The following is a 21,713-nucleotide window of genomic DNA, read 5'->3' as shown; positions in this document are numbered from 1 at the left end:
AGTTCAGCTTCATGGTTAAACAGGAGAAACGAACAATAAGATTGAGTCTTTAAAGTGATTTAGATCAGTCCAGAGGAAATTTATATCTACTACAAATGTTCAGACACAGAAATTAAAACCTTCGCTGATGATACGATATTTAATATTTGTACAGAAACTTACTTCCAAACTCCAGTCTGGTTCCTCCACCGAACGTGTACCACAGTGATACAAACTGATTGAGTCGTCGTACAAAAACCTCTCACTGTAGAGAGACATGGCTCTCTGACTTTGAACACAACAAACTCAACAAAAACACTTCCTGTTTTTAAAAGAATGAACTATTTCATGTTATATTTATCAAACAGTGACACAGTTGTTCAGAATGAATCCCATTTTTACGTATATATTGTTCCATTGGTGTGAAAGTCAAATTGATCCCTCTAGAATGAAATGAAAGCAGACAGAAGATGTTGTAAAAGAAAATCTTTCTGCAGTCATCAAAGCAAATGTCCATAAAAATGATCACTGACACATTCCTAATCAATCCTCTGGTAAACGTATTGATCCATTGAGAAGCAGCATCATCAGAGTAATCCAAGTCCCTGTTGGAGTCAGTCAGAGCATTTCCATAGAGAGCCACTTTGCATCAGCAGCACCATGCTCCAGTGCTCTGGGAGACTTTATAGTCCTGAGAGTTGAACACTGGATGACTGACAGCTGTCCTTCATGACAACAGAAGCCACAGAAATCCTCCTCATCAAAAACATGACTTTGGTCTCCGTCCTCATCTGGACTCTCCTCTGCTGCTGCTTCACAGGTAAAGTCCAGAGAATCAAACTCCTCTCCTCTATGAACATCCGTCCCTCTGAAATGAAGCCCACAAAACCATGACACTGCTTTATGTGTTTGTCTCTGTATCCTCAGAGTCCAGAGGCCAGATCACAGTGACTCAGTCTGGAGCAGTGAGCTCTGCTCTGGGAGCCTCCGTCTCCATCAGCTGTAGGGTCAGTCAGCAGGTTCCAAGCTGTAGCAGTGCTTACTGTTTACACTGGTACCAACAGAAAGATGGAGAAACTACTAAACTACTCATTCGCTACACCAATGAGAGAATGTCGGGGATTCCAGGTCGTTTTAGTGGAAGTGGATCTGGGACTGACTTCACTCTGACCATCAGTGGAGTTCAGGCTGAAGATGCAGCAGTTTACTACTGTCAGAGTTATCATTATATCAACAGTCAGCTTGTGTTCACACAGTGAAAAAGCGTCGTACAAAAACCTCCCTCAGTCAGACTGAACAGAAACTGAACTGACTGCTGCAGCTGGAAGCTACTGCAGAGACTGATACAGTTCACTGAGGACACACACACACACACACACACACACACACACCATGGTCTTGGGGGCAAGTCATTCACATAATGCATTCCCTTGCCCGTTACCCTAACCTTAACTAAGACAATTAACCATAGAAACAAGTCCTAACCTCAAACAGCCCTTTAAATTGTGGAGTCCAGCACCACACGTCTGTATGTGTGGGCTTTTATCCTCCAAGAGTCAAAATACTCTCAGTTAATATTGTTTAAGATGAAGAAGAACTGTCAAAACATCAACACTATTATAATATTTAATAATAATAATACTAATATTACTCTTGAAAATCCTCTGGTACAAGTAAAAGTCCTGTTTTTAAATGTTCACTCCAGCATCATCAGCTAAATCTAGTTAATCCAAAAGTACTAATTTGGGCAGAATGGCTCCTTCCAGAGTGTTGAAATATTGTTACTGCAGCATTTTAGTGTCACAACTGGTGGAAGTGGAGCAAAGTTTAACAAGTTAATATGCTGTGTAAGGTATTTTAATTTGTGCAGTTAATCATACAAAATCTAATGAAAATGAACTGTGACTGTCAGATAAATCTAAAGTTAAAAGAACCATATTTGCCTCCCAAGATAAATCTGAGGGGTCGTGAGATGATTAATGGAACATGAGAGAAGAAGAATCAAAGTTGTTGTACACAAAGCTTTGATTTTTCTGTTCTCCTCAGGGCTCAAACAGTTTTTGAAATTAAACCATGTGTGAAGTTATGAGGCAAAATGTCTTTTGTGGAACAGACGTCTGAAACACGGGGCCCAAAAACCAGGTCACAGACCACAAACAGGCCAAATCATTGTTTATTATGAGCTCATCATATGTTTTTATGTAAAATGTTCAGCGAAGTAGCAATGAAGTATAAAACTATAAAATAGCAGAATATTTCTCTCTGAGAGGGAAAGTACAAGTACTTCAAAACTGAACTTAGGTTAAAATAAGTAAAGAAAACAATGTTTAAACTTAATTCAAAACAAGATAACAAAAATAATAAATATATCACCAGATAAAATTGTATCATTACGCACGTCACGTAGGGCCCCGCATATTAAGCAGGGCCCCGCCTTACTCTCGTGTCAAAGGTGAAAGTGAGTGTCAATGTTTTGATGGAAGGATGAAAAGGGAATCGATGTCCTTCTGGGCACAAGAAGAGGAAAACATCAAGGAGAGTGAATTGTGGGAACAGCAGTCCGGTAAACTGGTGTTCTCTCCTCTCAAAGTCTGATGTCAGCAGATCACAGTAAGTTAATGTGTTGGCTGCAGTGCATCTCTCTAGACCGTCTGTCTTGCTGACCCAGCAGGGCAGCGCCCGGCAAATATTCATAACGTTTGATAAACGCCAACATGCAACGGTGTTTATAAACTGCAGCTTGGAAAAGAAAACCGCGCCACGCGTGAACATGCGTTTATATGCACGTAAGAAAACTTGCGCCTTCCTGCTGAGACCTATGAGGACCAGTTCAAACAATACCCGGATGTGCTGGCACTCCTCAGAGGTGCACATCATTTTAAAACAAGATAATAATAAAGGAAATGTGGGGAGCCAGTTTGAATGGGCCTGATGTAGCTGATGACATTTATCGTTATCTATAATTTACAGGGTCGATGCTGAAGTTTGTCAGTAGAACAGATGCTGGATTGTCAGCCGGTACTAGCACAGACCCAGTCCAGATGTCTTTACACACAGACCCAGGTGAAATATACAGTCAGCCTCAGGCAGTACAAGCAGCCACAGATGTACAGCCATCCACCAAATGACCCAGCAGATTGGCCCCCGGTCTTGGGAGACTTTATGAGGACTGAGTTTGTGCGCAGAGGTCCATTCAAACCAGCACTGGTTTCCATTCAGGCTTATTACAGAGACAGACTGTTTTAAAGGAGGGAGGGTTGTAGTGAGAGCACTGCAGTGTCATTAGTGACTGTGCAGCAATGGAAAACTGTTTACATTGCTCATGATTCAGGTAGAAGGGCCCCATGGCAGGATTTCGCATAGGGCCCAAGGGAGGTCAGGACCGGCTCTGAGTACTGCTGGTAATAACTGTTGTTAGGAAGTCTGGCTGAAGTCTCTAACTCAACCACTGAGGGGCAGTAAAGTAAAGTCAGTGTCAACAACCTGAAAGGTTCCCTCTGTTAGAACGCTGCCTCAGTTTTATCAGCTTTAAAAAGACAAATGTTTGTGCTTTTGGAGTTCACCTGTTGAAGAGCTTCAGAGTCTACAGCAAAAAATTCCACCTGACTGTCGTGGAAATTGCATCTTGCTGGTCAGGGATTAAGTAAATAGTTGAGTAACAACCAACCGTTGTCTTTGACGCATTTATTAACCAAAGAGAATAAACAGAGACCTGCTGCCTCGGGCAGCTTCGGGCGTCTGGCCCCGAGGTATGCACGAGGTGCAGCAGCATAACGTCACTGATTATTGGAATCTCCCGACGCTCCGACAGGATCGGTCAAGATGAACCGACAACAGCCTCTCTGATCAGTAAAGTAATTCATTAAAGCACAAACACGTGGCCTATAGAAAATCTATTTAGCATGATCCATCAGGGGAGCTGCCGTCTTGTTAAGAGGAGCCGAGCTCCCCCGTAGTTTGCACCCGGCCTACAATCTCGACCATCGGATAGCTGCAACAGGAAATGACGTTTGGCTACTCTTTTACTCATGGATTTGTTTTTCTGGTGCTGAAATGTTTCACCTCTTAACTGAAGTTAAAGTGCACTGTAACGTGCCTTACTGAGATTGTAATGGGTATAATATTACCGTTTGTTTATGCGTTATATTACAGCGTTACAGCAAAAAGCATTGTATTACAGAGTAATATCTATTTGTGTAGCAGAATAAGGATAACAGATACACTTTTTTCTCCAGGCTTATTTGACAGGGATACAATGATAACACATAATGGCTGTTTCCATCTGCTGTCCCTGGACTGGTTGTCACTCTAAAAACACAAAAGGATTAAGCTATACATGTTACATATAGATCATCAGCTCACTCATAGGCCTACACACAAGCTGACTGAATCTCAATCAGTATGTTTGCCTGCATCATGGACATACACACAAGCATACATACAAGTAACAGGAGTTTATAGCCTGTCTAATACTGTAACAGCAGTGGGTTGGAATACTTCAAACAATCTTTCTACCAGATTGCTGGAATACAATAATGATGATCTCAGAGGGGATCTTTAGTCTGTATTCATCTTACAGACGGACAGATGTTGAATGGATTTTTATTCATTAGCGTGATTGCAGTGACAGTTCAGTTCAAAAACACTAAAGTACGAGGAAGATGGAACCAGACGCGAGCTTTTATTTTGCAACGTAGAAGGTTGCGGATGGCACCAGAGGACAGGGCACGAGACAGGAGGCTCCAGGCTGCAGCCATACAGTCTTGGCACTATAGGCCCTACTGCTACGGGACACTGCTTCGTAAGCTTGTTCCACGCGGTTGGAGATTATCTACTGTGCATGCGCAAAACAGAAGTGGGAAATGAGAAAACAAATAAGGAAAACGTAAATTCCACCTATTATTTCCTTTTGGTTTCCTGGTTTATTCGAGCTGAAAGCACGGAAACAAACGTCAGTTTTCTCATTTGGTTCATACAGAAAAACCAAATATTGATTAGTATTTTCCTTTACAAGATTAAATGGAGTAACTGAATGATGGGATGATCCACGGACCATTCAGCTCGTCCATTTGTTTTCTCTTTTTTTCTTGCCAGTCTGTTTTAGAAATTGTGCAGAATCTCTTTTCCTTTGTCCACTTGTGCCCTTTCCTTCGCCCTCTCCCCCTGTACTGTCCGTATCCTCGTACCAGGATGGATTTATACAGCACCAATCATTTTCTTTTGACAGTTGTCTCCGTGTTGATCTCCTGTATGTTAAGCATGCTCCTTCATGCTGTCTGTCTTCAATGATGTGACATGCTGTGAAATACAACTCTTCCTTACTCCAATTTCTCTTTATCTGACTTTTACTGGACCGGAGCACATTTTCTTCTTGCAACAGCAGTGGTGGTTAAGTTTCGGTTTCTCATCAGTTTAATCAGATCCTTAATGAATCTATTCTAATTTTCAGTTCTGAGCTTTCCTTGGCCTCACTTCTTGTCTTCATATAACCTACCGATCTGAATAGCAGTTTTTTTACTTTTCTTTCCTCTGGACAGGGCTGAACGCTCTATTGCATTTCTGCTCTCCTTTCTCTCCAAACATGTCTTTAGCTGCTTCAATAGTTTTAGACTAAAGCTTCCATTTTGCAGGAAACCCACCAAAAATACCAAATTGTTCCATTAATGTTTAGGCTAATATTTTTTAGTCATCAACTTCAGAACTGGGGAAGGTAATCTTGGAGTGGATTCAGACTCAGTCCTCGCTTTACTCTGACACTTGCCATAGTCTACTCTCCCTGGTCAGTCTCTACTCAGGTCCATAGCACTATTTGGGTCCACTGAGTTCGATTAAGTCTGAGGCGCTGCAAACCTAACTTATCAGCTGGAAACCCCCAAAACTCTCAGACACTACAGAGAAAACCAGGACACGTCTGTCTGCGGCCACTTTGATCCAGTTACACTCTGGACCCACTTGTGCATTTACAGGTGGAAAGAGGATCCTGCAATCTCTCAGGCACAAGATTTAAGACTCTTCCTTCACTCTGTTCAGTCTCACTTTCTTTATCTTTTAACTCAATTATCAACTCATTTCTCAGCGTATAAGTTCTTTTCCTTTCTTTCATGGAAGGGCGCGAAGATCAGGGCTCCGCTGAACACAGCTTCTCCCTACTGGGAGGATTTTCCAAAAATAAGCCGACTTCTGTCCTACAACGGAGTCCGAATCCCTCGTCTGGCCTATCTGAGGTGCCAACTTGTCAAGGAAATTGCATCTTGCTGGGGAGGGATTAAGCAAATAATTGAGTAACAACCAACCGTTGTCTTTGAAGAATTTATTAATAAAAGGGAATAAACAGAAATGGATGCATAATCATTTACAAAGTAATAATAAATAAATAAATAAATAAATAAGACATAATAAAATAAGTAATAATAATAATAATAATAATAATAATAGTCAAAGAACATACATAGAAATTAAATATAATAGGACACAATTTCGTGACATAACACTGACAAGCCATATTTTTATAGTGACAGTGGTGAAGCAAAGTCCTGACAGAGACAACAATTGTGATACAGATAAATAAATATATATAATATAAATATAAAGATGTTTGTCCTCTGATGTCTGCAGATATTGAGACACATTTTGGACAAACAGGGACTGAGCCTGATTAAAACAATGTGAAGATGGAAAACGTCCTGCTGGTTGCAGCAGAGGAGGCTGCTGGTTCTGTTGGTCTTCCTCTGACTGGATGAAACTGGACTTGAAACTGGTTTCACTTCCCTCTCTGAGCACAGTAACCATGGCAACAGACAGGCATCACTGACGAACCATGGCAACAGGCAGGTTTCAGTATTAAAGATAAAAGTGTGATGTAAACTTTGATCACCAAAACCACCAGATGTTGGTGGTTAACTGTGAACAGGAGAACCAGTTAGAACAGGTCAGCTGATAGAAAAGTTAGTTAGTTATAACTTCTATTGTTAGTTTGTGTTAATCTGCATGAGGATGTTTTAAACAGGCAGCTGTCCCAGCAGTGAGGAGGAAACAGCATGATATGTTGAGGACAGCTACAGTTCACTGACTCTGTGTGTTTGCATATCTGTCCTGCCTCTCTGCTCCCAGCCGTTAAGAGGCCAGTGTTGATCAGTGGCTGTCCAGGCCTTTCAGAGCCACTGACACGCCGGCAGCACAATGATGATGTCACTGATTCTACTGCTGGCCACCCTGGGGCTCCTTGTTCAGGGTGAGACTCTCTTCTGAAAACTTTGCTTCAGGATGCAACCAGCTTCACCACAATGATGTTCTGCTGTGATGGAGAAACACTGAAACAAGCAGCATTTACCTTCTTCCATCTGTTCTCCATCTTAAAGAAATGAGAGTCTTCTGTTTGGATGCTGATCATCTTTCTCCAAGCTGGATTTGTCTCAATAACCCTTCTCCTCTTTTTCATCTTTTCCAGGTTCATCAGGACAAATCATCCTGACTCAGTCTCCTGGATCTCAGTCTGCTGTTCCAGGACAGGCTGTCTCTCTCAAATGTAAAACCAGTGCAAGTACTGGCTACCTGCACTGGTACCTTCAGAAACCTGGAGAAGCTCCTAAACTCCTGATTTATTCAGCTACAACCCGTCAGTCTGGAGTTCCAGATCGTTTTAGTGGAAGTGGATCTGGGACTGACTTCACTCTGACCATCAGTGGAGTTCAGGCTGAAGATTCAGGAGTTTACTACTGTCATAGTCATCAATGGATCAACAGTCAGGTTGTGTTCACACAGTGAAAAAGTGTCGTACAAAAACCTCCCTCAGTCAGACTGAACAGAAACCGAACTGACTGCTGCAGCTGGAAGCTACTGCAGAGACTGATACAGTTCACTGAGGACACACACACACACACACACAGCCAGCCTTGTGGCACTATCTTCATGGGGCCCATCATACACATAACGCATTCCCAACCCCTTATCCAAACCCTAAACCTAAAACCAAGTCTTAACCTCAAGCAGCCTTTCATAAATGTGGAGTCCACCACCACACGTGTGTTCTTGTTAAATTTATCCTCCAAGACACAAAATACTTTTGTGTCTTGTGTCTTGGTGTTTATATTGTCGAAGGTGAAAAAGAAACTGCCCTGTCACAAGTAACTGTGGCTTTCAGTCATCAATGTAGCTGAGTAAAAAGTTCCATATTTGCCTACAAATGCTGATCAGATCAATCTGAGGGGTCATCAGATGATTAATGGGAGATGAAAGAAGAAGAAACAATGTTGGGATACACAAAACTGTTTTCAGTTTGACTTTTTGTATAATATTGGATAAATTTACCTCCTCATGACTCAAACAGTTACTGAAATTAAACCATGTGTGAAGTTATGAGGTAAAATGTCTCTTTGTTGGAACTGCTAACAACTCAGACATCTGAAACAAGGGGCACAACAAGCCAATTTATTGTATTTTATAAGCAAGTCATTGTGCGATTGAGCAAATTGGTGGACCAAAATGCAGGGCACTGAGCTACACATGACTACACAAGGACTGAAGACACAAGCAAGCATATATTCACACACACAGGGACTAACAAGCAGGGCGGGAGCAACACAGGTGACTGCGATCAGACTAACGAGACAGGCAGGCAGAGAGACAGCAGGGGAAAACAGAGAGAGAGAACACAGGTTACTGAACATTAAACACAGGCCATCTCAAAATAAGATGTCACAGAATAATATAAAAAAAAAAACAACCAACAGGGAAAACAGACTGAAGCTAAGACAGAACTCAGAGCAGACAAGGCCAAAATAATGCAAACACAGAAGTAAATACTAAGACATTAACTAACATACTGAACTATGAACTAAGACATGGAACCAAAACACAGACTAAATAACAGTCGGTATCTGTTATTTAGTCTGTGTTTTGGTTCCTGACCTATAAATAAACTCACAGAGAACTAAACTCAACAGAACAGAGGACAGGACTAAATTGCAGATACAAAACCAACCAAACAAGAATCAAAATACTGCACACAGAGAAACTCAGGACAGGATTGTGACAGTCATATGTTTTTGTTAAATGTTCCCCTTTTAAGTAACTAGGAACTATAATTGTTGGATAAAAGTAGTGGAGTAAAAAGCAGAATATTTCTCTCTGAGAAGGAAAATACAAGTACTTCAAAACTGAACTTCAGTAAAAAAATTCAATTCAATTTTATTTATATAGCGCCAAATCACAACAACAGTTATCTCACAGCGCTTTTCATAAAAGAGCAGGTCTAGACCGTACTCTGTGATGCTATTTACAGAAGCCCAACAGTTCCCACCAAGAGCAAGCACTAGGCGACAGAGGCAAGGAAAAACTTCCTTTAAGAGGCAGAAACCTCGAGCAGAACCATGGCTCAGGGTGGGCGGCCATCTGCCTCGACCGGTTGGGGTGAGAGAGAGAGAGAGAGAGAGAGAGAGAGAGAGAGAGAGGGCAGGAGAGGAACAGAGAGAAAAAAAGAGGGATGGAAGGAGGAGAGAGGAGAGGGACAAGAAAGCACAAGACTACCAGAAAGGAGAGAAGTTGTGTTAGTAACATGCAATAATGGGATGAGGTTGCATACAGAGGGAGAGAAAGTAGAGGAGAGAGGAGCTCAGTGCATCATGGGAAATCCCCCAGCAGTCTAGGCCTATAGCAGCATAACTAAGGGATGGTTCAGGACTCACCTGAGCCAGCCCTAACTATAAGCTTTATCAAAGAGGAAAGTCTTAAGCCTACTCTTAAATGTGGAGATGGTGTCTGCCTCCTGAACCCAAACTGGAACCTGGTTCCACAGGAGAGGAGCTTGATAGCTGAACGCTCTGGCTCCTAGTCTACTTTTGGAGACTCTAGGAACCACAAGTAACCCTGCATTCTGGGAGCGCAGTGCTCTGGTGGGGTAGTAAGGTACTATGAGCTCTTTAAGATAAGATGGTGCCTGACCATTAAAAGCTTTGTAGGTGAGAAGAATGATTTTAAATTCTATTCTGGATTTTACTGGAAGCCAATGCAAAGAAGCTAAGACAGGAGAAATGTGATCTCTTTTCCTGGTTCCTGTCAGAACACGTGCTGCAGCATTCTGGATCAGCTGAAGGCTTAATGGACTTTTTCGAGCAGCCTGATAATAAGGAATTGCAGTAATCCAACCTAGAAGTAACAATGGACTAGTTTTTCTACATCATTTTTTGACAGGATGTTCCTGATTTTCACAATATTACGTCGGTGAAAAAGGCGGTCCTTGAAATTTGCTTAATGTCAGACTTAAACGACATGTCCTGATCAAAGATAATTCCAAGATTCCTCACGGTGGTGCTGGAGGCCAGGGCAATGCCATCAAGGGAAACTATACTATACATTGGAAAATTACAGGTCATCCAGGTTTTAACATCCTGAAGGCACATTTGAAGTTTAGTTAACTGATGAGTTTCATCTGGCTTGATCGATAGATATAACTGAGTATCATCTGCATAACAATATTGCCTAAAGGAAGCATATATAAAGTGAACAGGATTGGTCAGGATCCTTGAGGAACTCCATGACTAACTTTGGCGTGCATGGATGACTCATCGTTAACATGTTAAAACTGAAATCGATCTGATAAATAGGACTTAAACCAGCTTAGAGCGGTTCCTTTAATGCCAATGAAATGTTCCAGTCTCTGCAATAGGATCTGATGGTCAATAGTATCAAATGCAGCACTAAGATCTAATAAAACCAGTACAGAGACAAGTCCTTTGTTTGATGCAATAAGGAGAGTCGTTAGTAATTTTCACCAGTGCTGTCTCTGTGCTATGATGAGCTCTAAATCCTGACTGAAAATCCTCAAATAAACTATTGCTCTGTAGAAAGTCACACAGCTGTTTAGCAACTGCTTTCTCCAGAACCTTAGAGAGAAATGGAAGGTTAGATATAGGTCTATAGTTGGCTAAAACATCCGGATCAAGTTTGGGCTTTTTCAGAAGAGGTTTAATTACAGCTACTTTAAAGTACTGTGGTACATAGCCTGTTGATAAAGATAGATTGATCATATCTAGTATAGAGGTGCTGACTAAGTGTAAAACAGCTGTTTCTAAGGTTCCTGAGTTTAAAGATAATTCAGTGCCAGTTGAGGGCAGGTCTTGGTGAATTTTGTCTCTGATGATAAAATTCTAGCTATTAAAGAAGCTCATGAAGTCGTAACTACTGAGAGCTATGGGAATACTTGGCTCAATAGAGCTGTGACTCTCTGTCAGCCTGGCTACAGTGCTGAAAAGAAACCTGGGGTTGTTCCTATTTTCCTCTATTAATGATGAGTAGTTCGCTGCTCTGGCATTACGGAGGGCCTTCCTATAAGTTTTAAGACTATCTTGCCAAATTAAACAAGAATTTTCCAGTTTGGTGAAACCTCTAATTCCTCTCAAGTTTCCGCGATATTTGCTTTAATTTGAGTTTCAGTATTATACCATGGAGCTAACCGTCTTTGTTTTAGTATTTTCTTTTTTAGAGGGGCTACAGAGTCGAGTGTCATTCGCAGCGAGCCTGCAGCACTATCAACAAGATGATCGATTTGGGAGGGACTGAAATTAGCATAGGAGTCCTCCGTTACTTTGTGACTTGATATTGAATTTAGAGCTGATGGAATCGCATCCTTAAATTTAGCTATAGCACTATCAGACATCTTGAACAGAAATTTTTGCCCAGTGCAAACTCAAAAGTTATCAAACACTGGTCAGATAAAGAGGGATTCTGTGGGAACACCACTAAATGTTCAATTTCAATACCATATATCAGAACAAGGTCGAGGGTGTGGTTAAAACAGTGTCTTATTAAGATGAGTAAATGATTGGTAAGCTTGCTCTCTCTCATTTGCTCAGCCTTGTGCGCGTGATACACGGGGGGCTGCTGGGGCGTTGGGTGTCGCAGTGCTCGCGCAGCGTGCGCGTTGGGGTCGTCACCCCTTAGCTCTTTCAGCCTCTCTTGCCAGTAAAATATCTGCCACTTCCCCACTGTCTGAGGTTCCCTATGCTCTTGTCAACTAGTACAATGAAATTCTCTCCTCTTGTCTTCATCAGGTGGCTTCCATCAGCACCAAAACAGTGTCATTCACACACTCAGCCCCACTGTTATACTCCTGAACTAGCATGTCACCATATTTGATTTGTGACGACTCTGTTTTCTGCCGCCACAGTCGCTTTGTACTCCCGTTTATTTGTTTATCTGTTCTGGTTCTAAAATGGAAAAATCTAAATTACTTTCGTTTTGAAATGGAGTAATCAAAGAACGAATGATACGGACACGGACTACGGAGGTTGTTTTCAATTTAAAACAATAACTTAGTAGTGTGGATGTAGACTCTCTCAGTTCTCCCCCTTTTTTCTCCCATGGAGCTGTCTAACTTCATAGGGACAAAAAGCACCACTTGCACCGTGGATACCATCCCATCCAATCTTTTTAAGGACTGTCTCCCAGCTGTCTCCTCACTCATCACAGAAATTAACTCCTCTTGCAGATCTGGTTTTGTCCCCCAAACATTCAAACTGGCTGCTGTGACACTCATCCTCAAGAAGTCTGGACTTAACCCTGATGCCACGAGCATCATCATCATCATCATCTCCAATCTCCCCTTCCTGTCAAAAACTCTGTAGTGTTTCGTTGCCTCCCAACTCAAAGCCCACCTCCTTTCCCTTGACCTGTTTGAACAATTTTATTCTGGTTTCTGCTGACAAAACAGAACACAATCAGCCCTCCACAATGACCTTCTCCTCTCCTCAGACTGGCCATTTCAACATTCTCATCCTCCTGGACACCATCAACCACACCATTCTTCCTCCTCACTCTCTCATTCTCCTTGACTCCTTCCTCAACATCAGTAGTACCACCTTCTCCTGGCTAAGGTCATATCTCAATAACAGAACAACAGTTCATCACTATAAACAACTGCACCTCCTCCACTGCTCCCCTGTCCCAAGGCATCCCTCAGGGTTCGGTGCTTGGTCCTCTCCTGTTCATCCTGTACATGCTCCCCCTTGGCAACCTCATTCGCCATTATCGTCTCCTTTTCCACTACTATGCTGATGATGTCCAAAAGCTGTTTTAAAAAGATGGGTTTTGATTAGTGACTTGAAAATAAGAACATTTTTTAGATGTGTTTGGGCAGAGTTTCAGAGGGACGGTGCAGCTATGAAAAAGGCTTTATTGCACCAAGTTCGATGCTTGGTCCTGATTGGCAGACAGGAGGTTGCCGTCAGAAGAGCTCAGTTTATGGGAAGGAGTGTGGCGAGCAAGTCAGTGAGGTAGGAGGGGACCTGGTGAGTTAAGAGAAGGACTGCTGTGGAACAGGGAGCTAGTGGAGGTTCTGGAGAAGCAGGCTTGAGCATATGAACAGCAGAGGTCTGGATGTAATGTAGTTTATTTATGACTTGGGATGATTTGCCACATAAAATGCTCTGTCCTTGAGTGATTTGGGAACGATGATGATCAAGTCTGATTTGTGACTGATGAGTTTGAGAAAGTGTGCTTGCATCCATGATTTTATTTCGGTGAGGCAGCCGGTGTGAGTGGAGTGAGTTGTAGTGATGATGGTTGTAATGAATGATTGACTGTATTGTTTATATACATGTTTACTGTGTTTAATCAGAAAGAGTCAGTGGGGGACCCGGGCCTTGTTCATGAGGAAGTTTCAACCTATGTATTTTAACCAGTATTATCCACACCCTGTAAATCAAATGTATTACTGTTTCTACATGTCACTGAACACCCTGTTTTTGTACCTAATGCCTCATATGTTACTTCACACCGTTTACTTAAAAGTCCATCACAACAGCTGTATAATGTATTTTACTGTATTATAACAGTTTACTATTTTAGGAGGCCCAATAACATCTGGTGAGATGACTGCTGACAAAAACTTGCCTTTGGCTAACTTGGGTACGCTTACATTTGCTTTGAATGTGGATCACTGTACATTGTGCCTTTTCAAATAAACTATAAATAAATAAGTAACTAGAGAGACAGTTGTTGGGTGGTTGATGTCCCTCTGAGATTTGATCTCATTAAAAGTGTGTGTACTTTAATTGAATGCACATTATTTAAAATGTTCACACCTGGTTTTACTGCCACACTGACTGATATATTATGTGTCACTGTGTTCAATATGTCCATAGGCATGGGCCAAAGACTCTGTAGAGATGCACAAGTCCCCTTCAAGGTTTGTGGTTTGTTTTCCCTCTGAATTGTAACAAATGTGTGGAAAGTTGGACGAGCATTATTCTCGTGTTTTAACTGTAATGAGGCTTCAGAAGATGGATGGTGGTGGAGGTAAATATATAAGTTTTCAAGAAGAGAAAATTAATTAATTAATTTAATAACATTATAAACAGCCACAATGAAACTACTAAAGCATTAAGATGTAATGTAGAAAAATAAATTCAAAAAGTTTGAAATAACAGTCAACAATAATACTGATTAATTGTTAATGTGCTCTGGGACACTTGTTATTGTGCAGACAGATTCTTTGTTGATATAATGTAAGATATTCTAAATATATTTTAACACTCTTTTATATTAATCTTAAAGTGAATTCATTTTCTGAAAGGCCACAAAGTAGTGTTTGTACTCGCACCACTATTTTCCCGAGAGCACAAAAGCTCCTGCTCACTGACTTAATGCTCTTATAATATTTGGTTATTATGTCCTCATCAGGTAATTCTCAGCATGTGAAAAAGGTCAATTTATAAACAAAACCAGCTCTGCTTTCAGCGCGTCTACATCACATTATTTCAAATATGTACAACATAAAAACCTGAGGTATCACTTCATATTAGTTTCTATGGATGCAAACCAACACGTCAACACAGAGAATCAATATAATGTGGAAATCATTTTTTAACGTTCTGACACAAATATAGCCTGTTTGTGAGGCAGCTGTCCCAGCAGTGAGGAGGAAACAGCATGATATGTTGAGGACAGCTACAGTTCACTGACTCTGTGTGTTTGCATATCTGTCCTGCCTCTCTGCTCCCAGCCGTTAAGAGGCCAGTGTTGATCAGTGGCTGTCCAGGCCTTTCAGAGCCACTGACACGCCGGCAGCACAATGATGATGTCACTGATTCTACTGCTGGCCACCCTGGGGCTCCTTGTTCAGGGTGAGACTCTCTTCTGAAAACTTTGCTTCAGGATGCAACCAGCTTCACCACAATGATGTTCTGCTGTGATGGAGAAACACTGAAACAAGCAGCATTTACCTTCTTCCATCTGTTCTCCATCTTAAAGAAATGAGACTCTTCTGTTTGGATGCTGATCATCTTTCTCCAAGCTGGATTTCTCTCAATAACCCTTCTCCTCTTTTTCATCTTTTCCAGGTTCATCAGGACAAATCATCCTGACTCAGTCTCCTGGATCTCAGTCTGCTGTTCCAGGACAGGCTGTCTCTCTCAAATGTAAAACCAGTTCATATGTTGGTACCAACCTCCACTGGTACCTTCAGAAACCTGGGGAAGCTCCTAAACTCCTGATTAGCTATGCCTCAACTCGTCAGTCTGGAGTTCCAGATCGTTTTAGTGGAAGTGGATCTGGGACTGACTTCACTCTGACCATCAGTGGAGTTCAGGCTGAAGATTCAGGAGTTTATTACTGTCAGCAGGGTGCTAACTCGTTCACACAGTGATACAACGTCGTACAAAAACCTCCGTCAGCTAGAGAGGAACTGATCTGACTCAACAGCTGCACTGAAACTAAAAATTTAAAACTTCATGAGACCTGTTCACACTTTTACAGCAAAGTGTCTTCAGGAACAAAATGGTTTAATAAGGTGGTAATTTACAAGTAATTCTGGAGAAAATGTTTGATCTTAAATTGATTTGTTAAAGCTACCTGTTTTCATAAAATTCAATTCTAAATTCAAAAAATAACAGCAGAGACTTGAAACTGAAGGAGTTTAATTAGTTATATTAAAAAGTCACAATCAAGAAATGCATAAAAAATGCAACTAAAGCACGTTTTAAACAGTCATGTCCTCTTTAAGCCAAAACATTTGACATTATTGATTAAGCAGAGAAAAACACTTTGTCCACTTTATTAGGTACACCTCTACCGTTCATTATATTTTTTAAAAAGTGACATAACGTCCACTTTTGTGATGCCTTTAATGTTCATGTTTTGTTGACACTCAGAGCTGCTAATTCAATTACATTAGTTTTAGCATTGAGGTGATGGTTTGAGTTAGTGGTGGTGTTTCACTCATTATATTCAGGTGTTTCTAACATTCTGACATCCTCCTGTATGTAAATAGATGGACAAATAGTTATAAAAAAAAATCAGTAGAAATAAACAAATGATTGATAGAAATTATTTAAATTACACAATGTCAACAAAGACTATGAGATTTGTAAAGATAGATGTTATTGAATGGCTTACAAACTGCAATAGATTGTAAGCAGTTACTGTGTATCACTGTCTATATTTCCACCTAAAAGTCAACTTCCCAGAAGTGGAAAGCTACATGGCCACATTCTCACAAGTAAAGCTGCAGAGTTTTAGTGAGAATCTTAAACAACAGACACAACTGGTTTATGATATCAGCTAATCCTTAGTATTTATTACTAAATTTCTGTGCCACTGCCTTTATTTTGAAAGAGTGCACCAGAAGTGTTCCAGCGAACAAATGCATTTTATGGTTGAAACCAAAGAATGTGATTCAATAACACTTTGATTCTTTCCCTTAATTTTCATTTGTCTTTGTGGTTGAGTTCATCGGCAGAAGCTGTATGTAAATATTTCAATATTTCATATTTCTATGCTGATGATAAACTACTTTTTATTTCAGCTGTATATTATTTAGTACTAGATTTATATGAAGAAAAATGCATATCTTTTGGAAACACCTAAACGTTTACAATTTTAGAGTCTATAGTGAGGAGTTTTGTTTGAGTTTATTAACTCATTATACAGCATTTATGGCTCTACATTATGTTGTCTTACTAATACCTTTGTAAAATCATAATGGAGATTCTTGTTAACATTTTTGCTGGACGTAAAACAGTCACTGACACCATCAAGAGAACATTTATTAAGACACTTTGATAATAATAAACACGAAAACAGCTGATTGGATGAAAAGGTCTTTATTATCTGGAAACACTGAAATAATATTGAAACAGTGCAACAAGCTAGTAAATCTTGCTGTTGAAAGATGTCAAATAAAAGAGAGAGACAGTTCCAGAGTGCAGAGTGAGAGCAGGAGCAGAGGAAAACCAGTAGCAGAGTCCCAGTGAGTCAGGTCAGGACTGGGAACACTGGTCTCTCCTCAGTGTCTCTGAGAGCGGAGTCTGGGAGCCCTGGGTGGCCTCACAGGTCACAGAGCCCACCTTCCTCCACTGGTCTGCAGAGAGCCTCAGGGTGCTGCTCCAGCTGTAGTGGCCGTCCTTCTGCAGCACCCCGGGACTCCTGCTCTCCTCCCAGCTGCTGCTGCTGCTGCTGCTGCTGCTGCCGTCCACCTTCCAGGCCAGACTCCAGTCTGAGGGGAAGCCCTTGTTGGCCAGGCACATGAGCGTGGCCTTCCCCTGCTGCAGCTCCTCGCTGGAGGGGGGCAGCACCGTCAGGGTGGGACGGGCATCACCTAGGAGAAGAACCAATCAGCTTAGAGGACGGGGACCACACAGCTGGTTTCTGCTCCACCAGTCACTCACTCACACATTGTTTCACTTCCTTTAAGAAACCTCTCATGCATATCAGCACAGAAAGAGTCCTCATATGAGCTGAAAGATATCAAACTGCACTGGAAATAAAACAACCAGGTTTTAAATTTGGAAATACAAAAAACATATTTACTGTCAAAACTCTAAAAAGGGTAAAAGTTACTGAGATCCACTGTTAAAGGACATTATCAGCCAAAATACCTGACGACCATAGGTAACCTGTTCCTCAGACAGATTTAAAAACAGCATCAGAGAACTGTCAACATTATTTCAAACCGAGGTTAAAAGACAATTTGAGCCATTTTAGAAGATCAGAGATTTGGAAACATTTTTATCTTCATTCACACTATTCAAAATAATTTGAACTCAACTTCTAAACAGTTTAAAATGCAGAATTAAAGGCTGAATGATTTTTAAAGTACGAGTGTTGTTCTTTAATCTTTGCTGCAGTTCAAGCTGTTCACATTTCACAAATTAAATGGAACGTTTAAAGAGAAGTTCAGTAAAGCTGCTTTGAGTTCAGCTTCATGGTTAAATAGGAGAAACGAACAATAAGATTGAGTCTTTAAAGTGATTTAGATCAGTCCAGAGGAAATTTATATCTACTACAAATGTTCAGACACAGAAATTAAAACCTTTGCTGATGATACGATATTTAATATTTGTGCAGAAACTTACTTCCAACATCCAGTCTGGTTCCTCCACCGAACGTGTACCACAGTGATACAAACTGATTGAGTCGTCGTACAAAAACCTCTCACTGTAGAGAGACACGGCTCTCTGACTTTGAACACAACAAACTCAACAAAAACACTTGCTGTTTTTAACAGAATGAACTATTTCATGTTATATTAATCAAACAGTGACACAGTTGTTCAGAATAAATCCCATTTTTACGTATATATTGTTCCATTGGTGTGAAAGTCAAATTGATCCCTCTAGAATGAAATGAAAGCAGACAGAAGATGTTGTAAAAGAAAATCTTTCTGCAGTCATCAAAGCAAATGTCCATAAAAATGATCACTGACACATTCCTAATCAATCCTCTGGTAAACGTATTGATCCATTGAGAAGCAGCATCATCAGAGTAATCCAAGTCCCTGTTGGAGTCAGTCAGAGCATTTCCATAGAGAGCCACTTTGCATCAGCAGCACCATGCTCCAGTGCTCTGGGAGACTTTATAGTCCTGAGAGTTGAACACTGGATGACTGACAGCTGTCCTTCATGACAACAGAAGCCACAGAAATCCTCCTCATCAAAAACATGACTTTGGTCTCCGTCCTCATCTGGACTCTCCTCTGCTTCACTCAGGGTGAGGAAAATCATTTTTCTGTGATGTGAAAATCATTTGGAGTGTAGCTGAGTTTCACCTCACCATCTCATGTCCAGTGTTTCTTCTCTCTCCTCAGGGTCTGTTGGACAAAATGTTGTCTTGACTCAGCCAGTAGCCAAATCAGTGCAGCTGGGTCAGACTGTCTCTATTGACTGTAAGGCCAGTCCAAAGGTTGCTCAGTACTCTGGTTCACAATACTACCTGTCCTGGTACCATCAGAAAGCTGGAGAAGCTCCTAAACTTCTGATCTACAGAACATCAGACAGATATTCTGGAATTTCCTCCAGATTCAGTGGAAGTGGAGCAGGGAATGGAGTTGACTTCACTCTGACCATCAGTGGAGTTCAGGCTGAAGATGCAGCAGTTTACTACTGTCAGAGTTATCATAACATCAACAGTCAGGTTGTGTTCACACAGTGAAAAAGCGTCGTACAAAAACCTCCCTCAGTCAGACTGAACAGAAACTGAACTGACTGCTGCAGCTGGAAGCTACTGCAGAGACTGATACAGTTCACTGAGGACACACACACACACACACGATTTGTGATGCTCATTGCGTCTCCACCAGTTTTCCTCCTGAAGTTCAAACAGTCCTCCTCAACAAGCTGAAAGTTTCCTCAGATGAAGAGAACAGTTCCAGTGAAGAAGCCCAGTCAGACCATTAAAACCACAACAGCAGCAGAGTCAGCTCCACTGATGTAGAGACACAAACCAAATTCACAACATAACAAACATCAACGTCCACACATCACACTGAAATCTCAGGACACTGAAGCTCCATATCTGCAATGCAACAAATGTTTTCTGTGGCAGAAACACTGACGCTCAGAAACATAATGGATTCTGGGCCACAGTTCATACTGTACATGTCACTGAACAACCTGTTTGTGTATCATATGCCTCATATGTCACCTCACACTTCAGATTTATAAACTTATCATTACAGCTGTCTGTAAGTTGAGAGACAGTTTTGGAATAAAGAAACCATTTCGGTTCAACCAACTAATAACTTTGAGGCCTTGATGCTCTTCTGAGATTTGATCTCATTAAAAGTGTCTACTTAGATTTATTACCTATCATTTAAAATGTTCACACCTGATTTTACTGCCATGCTGGCTGATTCATTATGTGCCTGTCTGCCCGAAATGTGCACTGACATTAGTGAAACGCTCTGTAGTGCTGCACAAGTCCGCCATGAGATTTTGGCTTTTTTCCCCTCTGAATTGTACAAACTCTGTGGAAAGTTGGACGTGATTTATTCTTGTATCTTAACTGTAATGAGGCTTTAGAGGAGGGATATTCGTGAAGGTACAGATATAACTTTTCAAGAAAATAAAACAGTAAATGTAATGCTCCGTATTTGTATAGCGCCTTTCTAGTCTTTGCGACCACTCATTGCTTTGACACTACATCACATTCACCATTCACTCACATTCACACAATGGTGGAACAGCCACCAGGGGCAATTCAGGGTTCAGTATCTTGTCCAACATCGACATGAAGCCTGGAATGAGCCGGGGATTGAACCGCTGAACTTCGCATTAACGAGCAACCCGTTCTACCCCCTGAGCCACAGCCGCCCCTATAGTCTTTAATAACATTGGAAAATTGGAAAGGACCACAGTTTAGATGAGAAATTTAAAAGTTTGAAATAACAGGAAGCAATAATGCTGATTACTTGTCAGGAATCTGGCTGGACCCAAAAGTAGATTGAGACAAACAGGTCAGGTTTAAGGAGGTTTATTAAACAGGCAGGTTAGAATGTGAGTTCAGGGAGCAGGCAGGTGGGTGGGGCTGGGGTTTTGGGTGAAGGTCCAGGGTTTCTTGAGTCATTGTGAGCTGGCAGATGAATGAGGCACATGCCAGGGAGAGATGATCCAGAACAAATTGTGGCTGAGTGTGAAGGCCGGCTGGCAGGTCTGGTGACAACAGCAGAGGTTAGTAAAGGGTGGCAAGCAAAAGCTCAGAGTTACTGGTGTCTGGCAAGTAAGCTGGTAATAGTACGTTGTGGTAGACATAATAGTATGACTTAACAATGCAGCAGGGACTGGATGTGAAGCCTGGGTCTTTGAAGGAATGAATGTATGCTGAATGAGTGGATGATGGTCAGGTGTGTTGAAACTGATTGCAGTCAGGTGAGGAGACGACAACAAACCAGGAAGGCCAAAAGCAACGGAGCGAGATGATCAGACAGACAAAAACCAAAACACACCACATTCACCCAAAGATTAAAACTAACTAAAAGCACCCACACCAGCTGTCACGTGCAGGAGTCGTAGCATGGCTTTAAACACATGCTGAAAGTGCTTGAGCCACGTTACGACATCCGGTCTCTCACCCACTTCAGCGAAAAGATTGTGCCAGATCTTTATGAGCAGGAGAAGAAAAAAGTTGTGGATGAACTATCCCGAGCATCCTCTGTTGTCTGTCACGACAGACGGGTGGACGTCCAGGGGAACGGAGAGCTACGTGACGATAACCGCTCACTTCATCACAGCAGACTGGGAGATGAGAAGTCCGGTGCTGCAGACACGCCCCCTCTACGAGAGTCACACTCGTTTTGCGCAGGTACTGACACAAGCAGTGGAGGAATGGAAGATAAAGAGGCCCAGTACTAATATCCCAGTCACAACTGATAATGCCACAAATCAAATAAATGCAGTGAATGAGGCAGGACTGGGTCCACGGATAGCGTGCTTTGCACATGTAGTGAATTTAGCATCACAGAAGGG

The 21,713-nt window shown here is 41.5% G+C and overlaps 5 gene segments (V, D, J or C); 4 read left to right on the top strand and 1 right to left on the bottom strand.

The window, feature by feature from the left end:
• Window positions 1–745: 745 nt before the first annotated feature.
• On the top strand, window positions 746–1,240 carry LOC119907552. The segment is given in 2 exon segments: window positions 746–799; window positions 907–1,240. Coding segments are annotated over 2 exon segments (384 nt in total).
• Window positions 1,241–7,155: 5,915 nt separating this feature from the next.
• LOC119907703 lies at window positions 7,156–7,743 on the top strand. The segment is given in 2 exon segments: window positions 7,156–7,210; window positions 7,427–7,743. Coding segments are annotated over 2 exon segments (369 nt in total).
• Window positions 7,744–15,043: 7,300 nt separating this feature from the next.
• LOC119907579 lies at window positions 15,044–15,634 on the top strand. The segment is given in 2 exon segments: window positions 15,044–15,098; window positions 15,315–15,634. Coding segments are annotated over 2 exon segments (357 nt in total).
• A 1,425-nt stretch (window positions 15,635–17,059) lies between these two features.
• Window positions 17,060–17,585, bottom strand: LOC119907584 (the record flags this gene model as incomplete). The annotated part of the segment is given in 1 exon segment: window positions 17,060–17,585. A coding segment is annotated over 1 exon segment (354 nt), but the record flags the coding sequence as incomplete, so codon positions are not given.
• Window positions 17,586–18,894: 1,309 nt separating this feature from the next.
• LOC119907543 lies at window positions 18,895–19,415 on the top strand. The segment is given in 2 exon segments: window positions 18,895–18,960; window positions 19,058–19,415. Coding segments are annotated over 2 exon segments (393 nt in total).
• Window positions 19,416–21,713: the final 2,298 nt, after the last annotated feature.

The sequence above is a fragment of the Micropterus salmoides genome, unplaced genomic scaffold, assembly GCF_014851395.1.
Source record: "Micropterus salmoides isolate LMB-PRFRI ecotype aquatic unplaced genomic scaffold, ASM1485139v1 Ms_hic_scaffold_17, whole genome shotgun sequence".
NCBI lineage: Eukaryota > Metazoa > Chordata > Actinopteri > Centrarchiformes > Centrarchidae > Micropterus > Micropterus salmoides.
The sequence above is the reverse complement of the archived record's forward strand: the minus strand, read 5'-3'. Positions and strand labels throughout refer to the sequence as shown.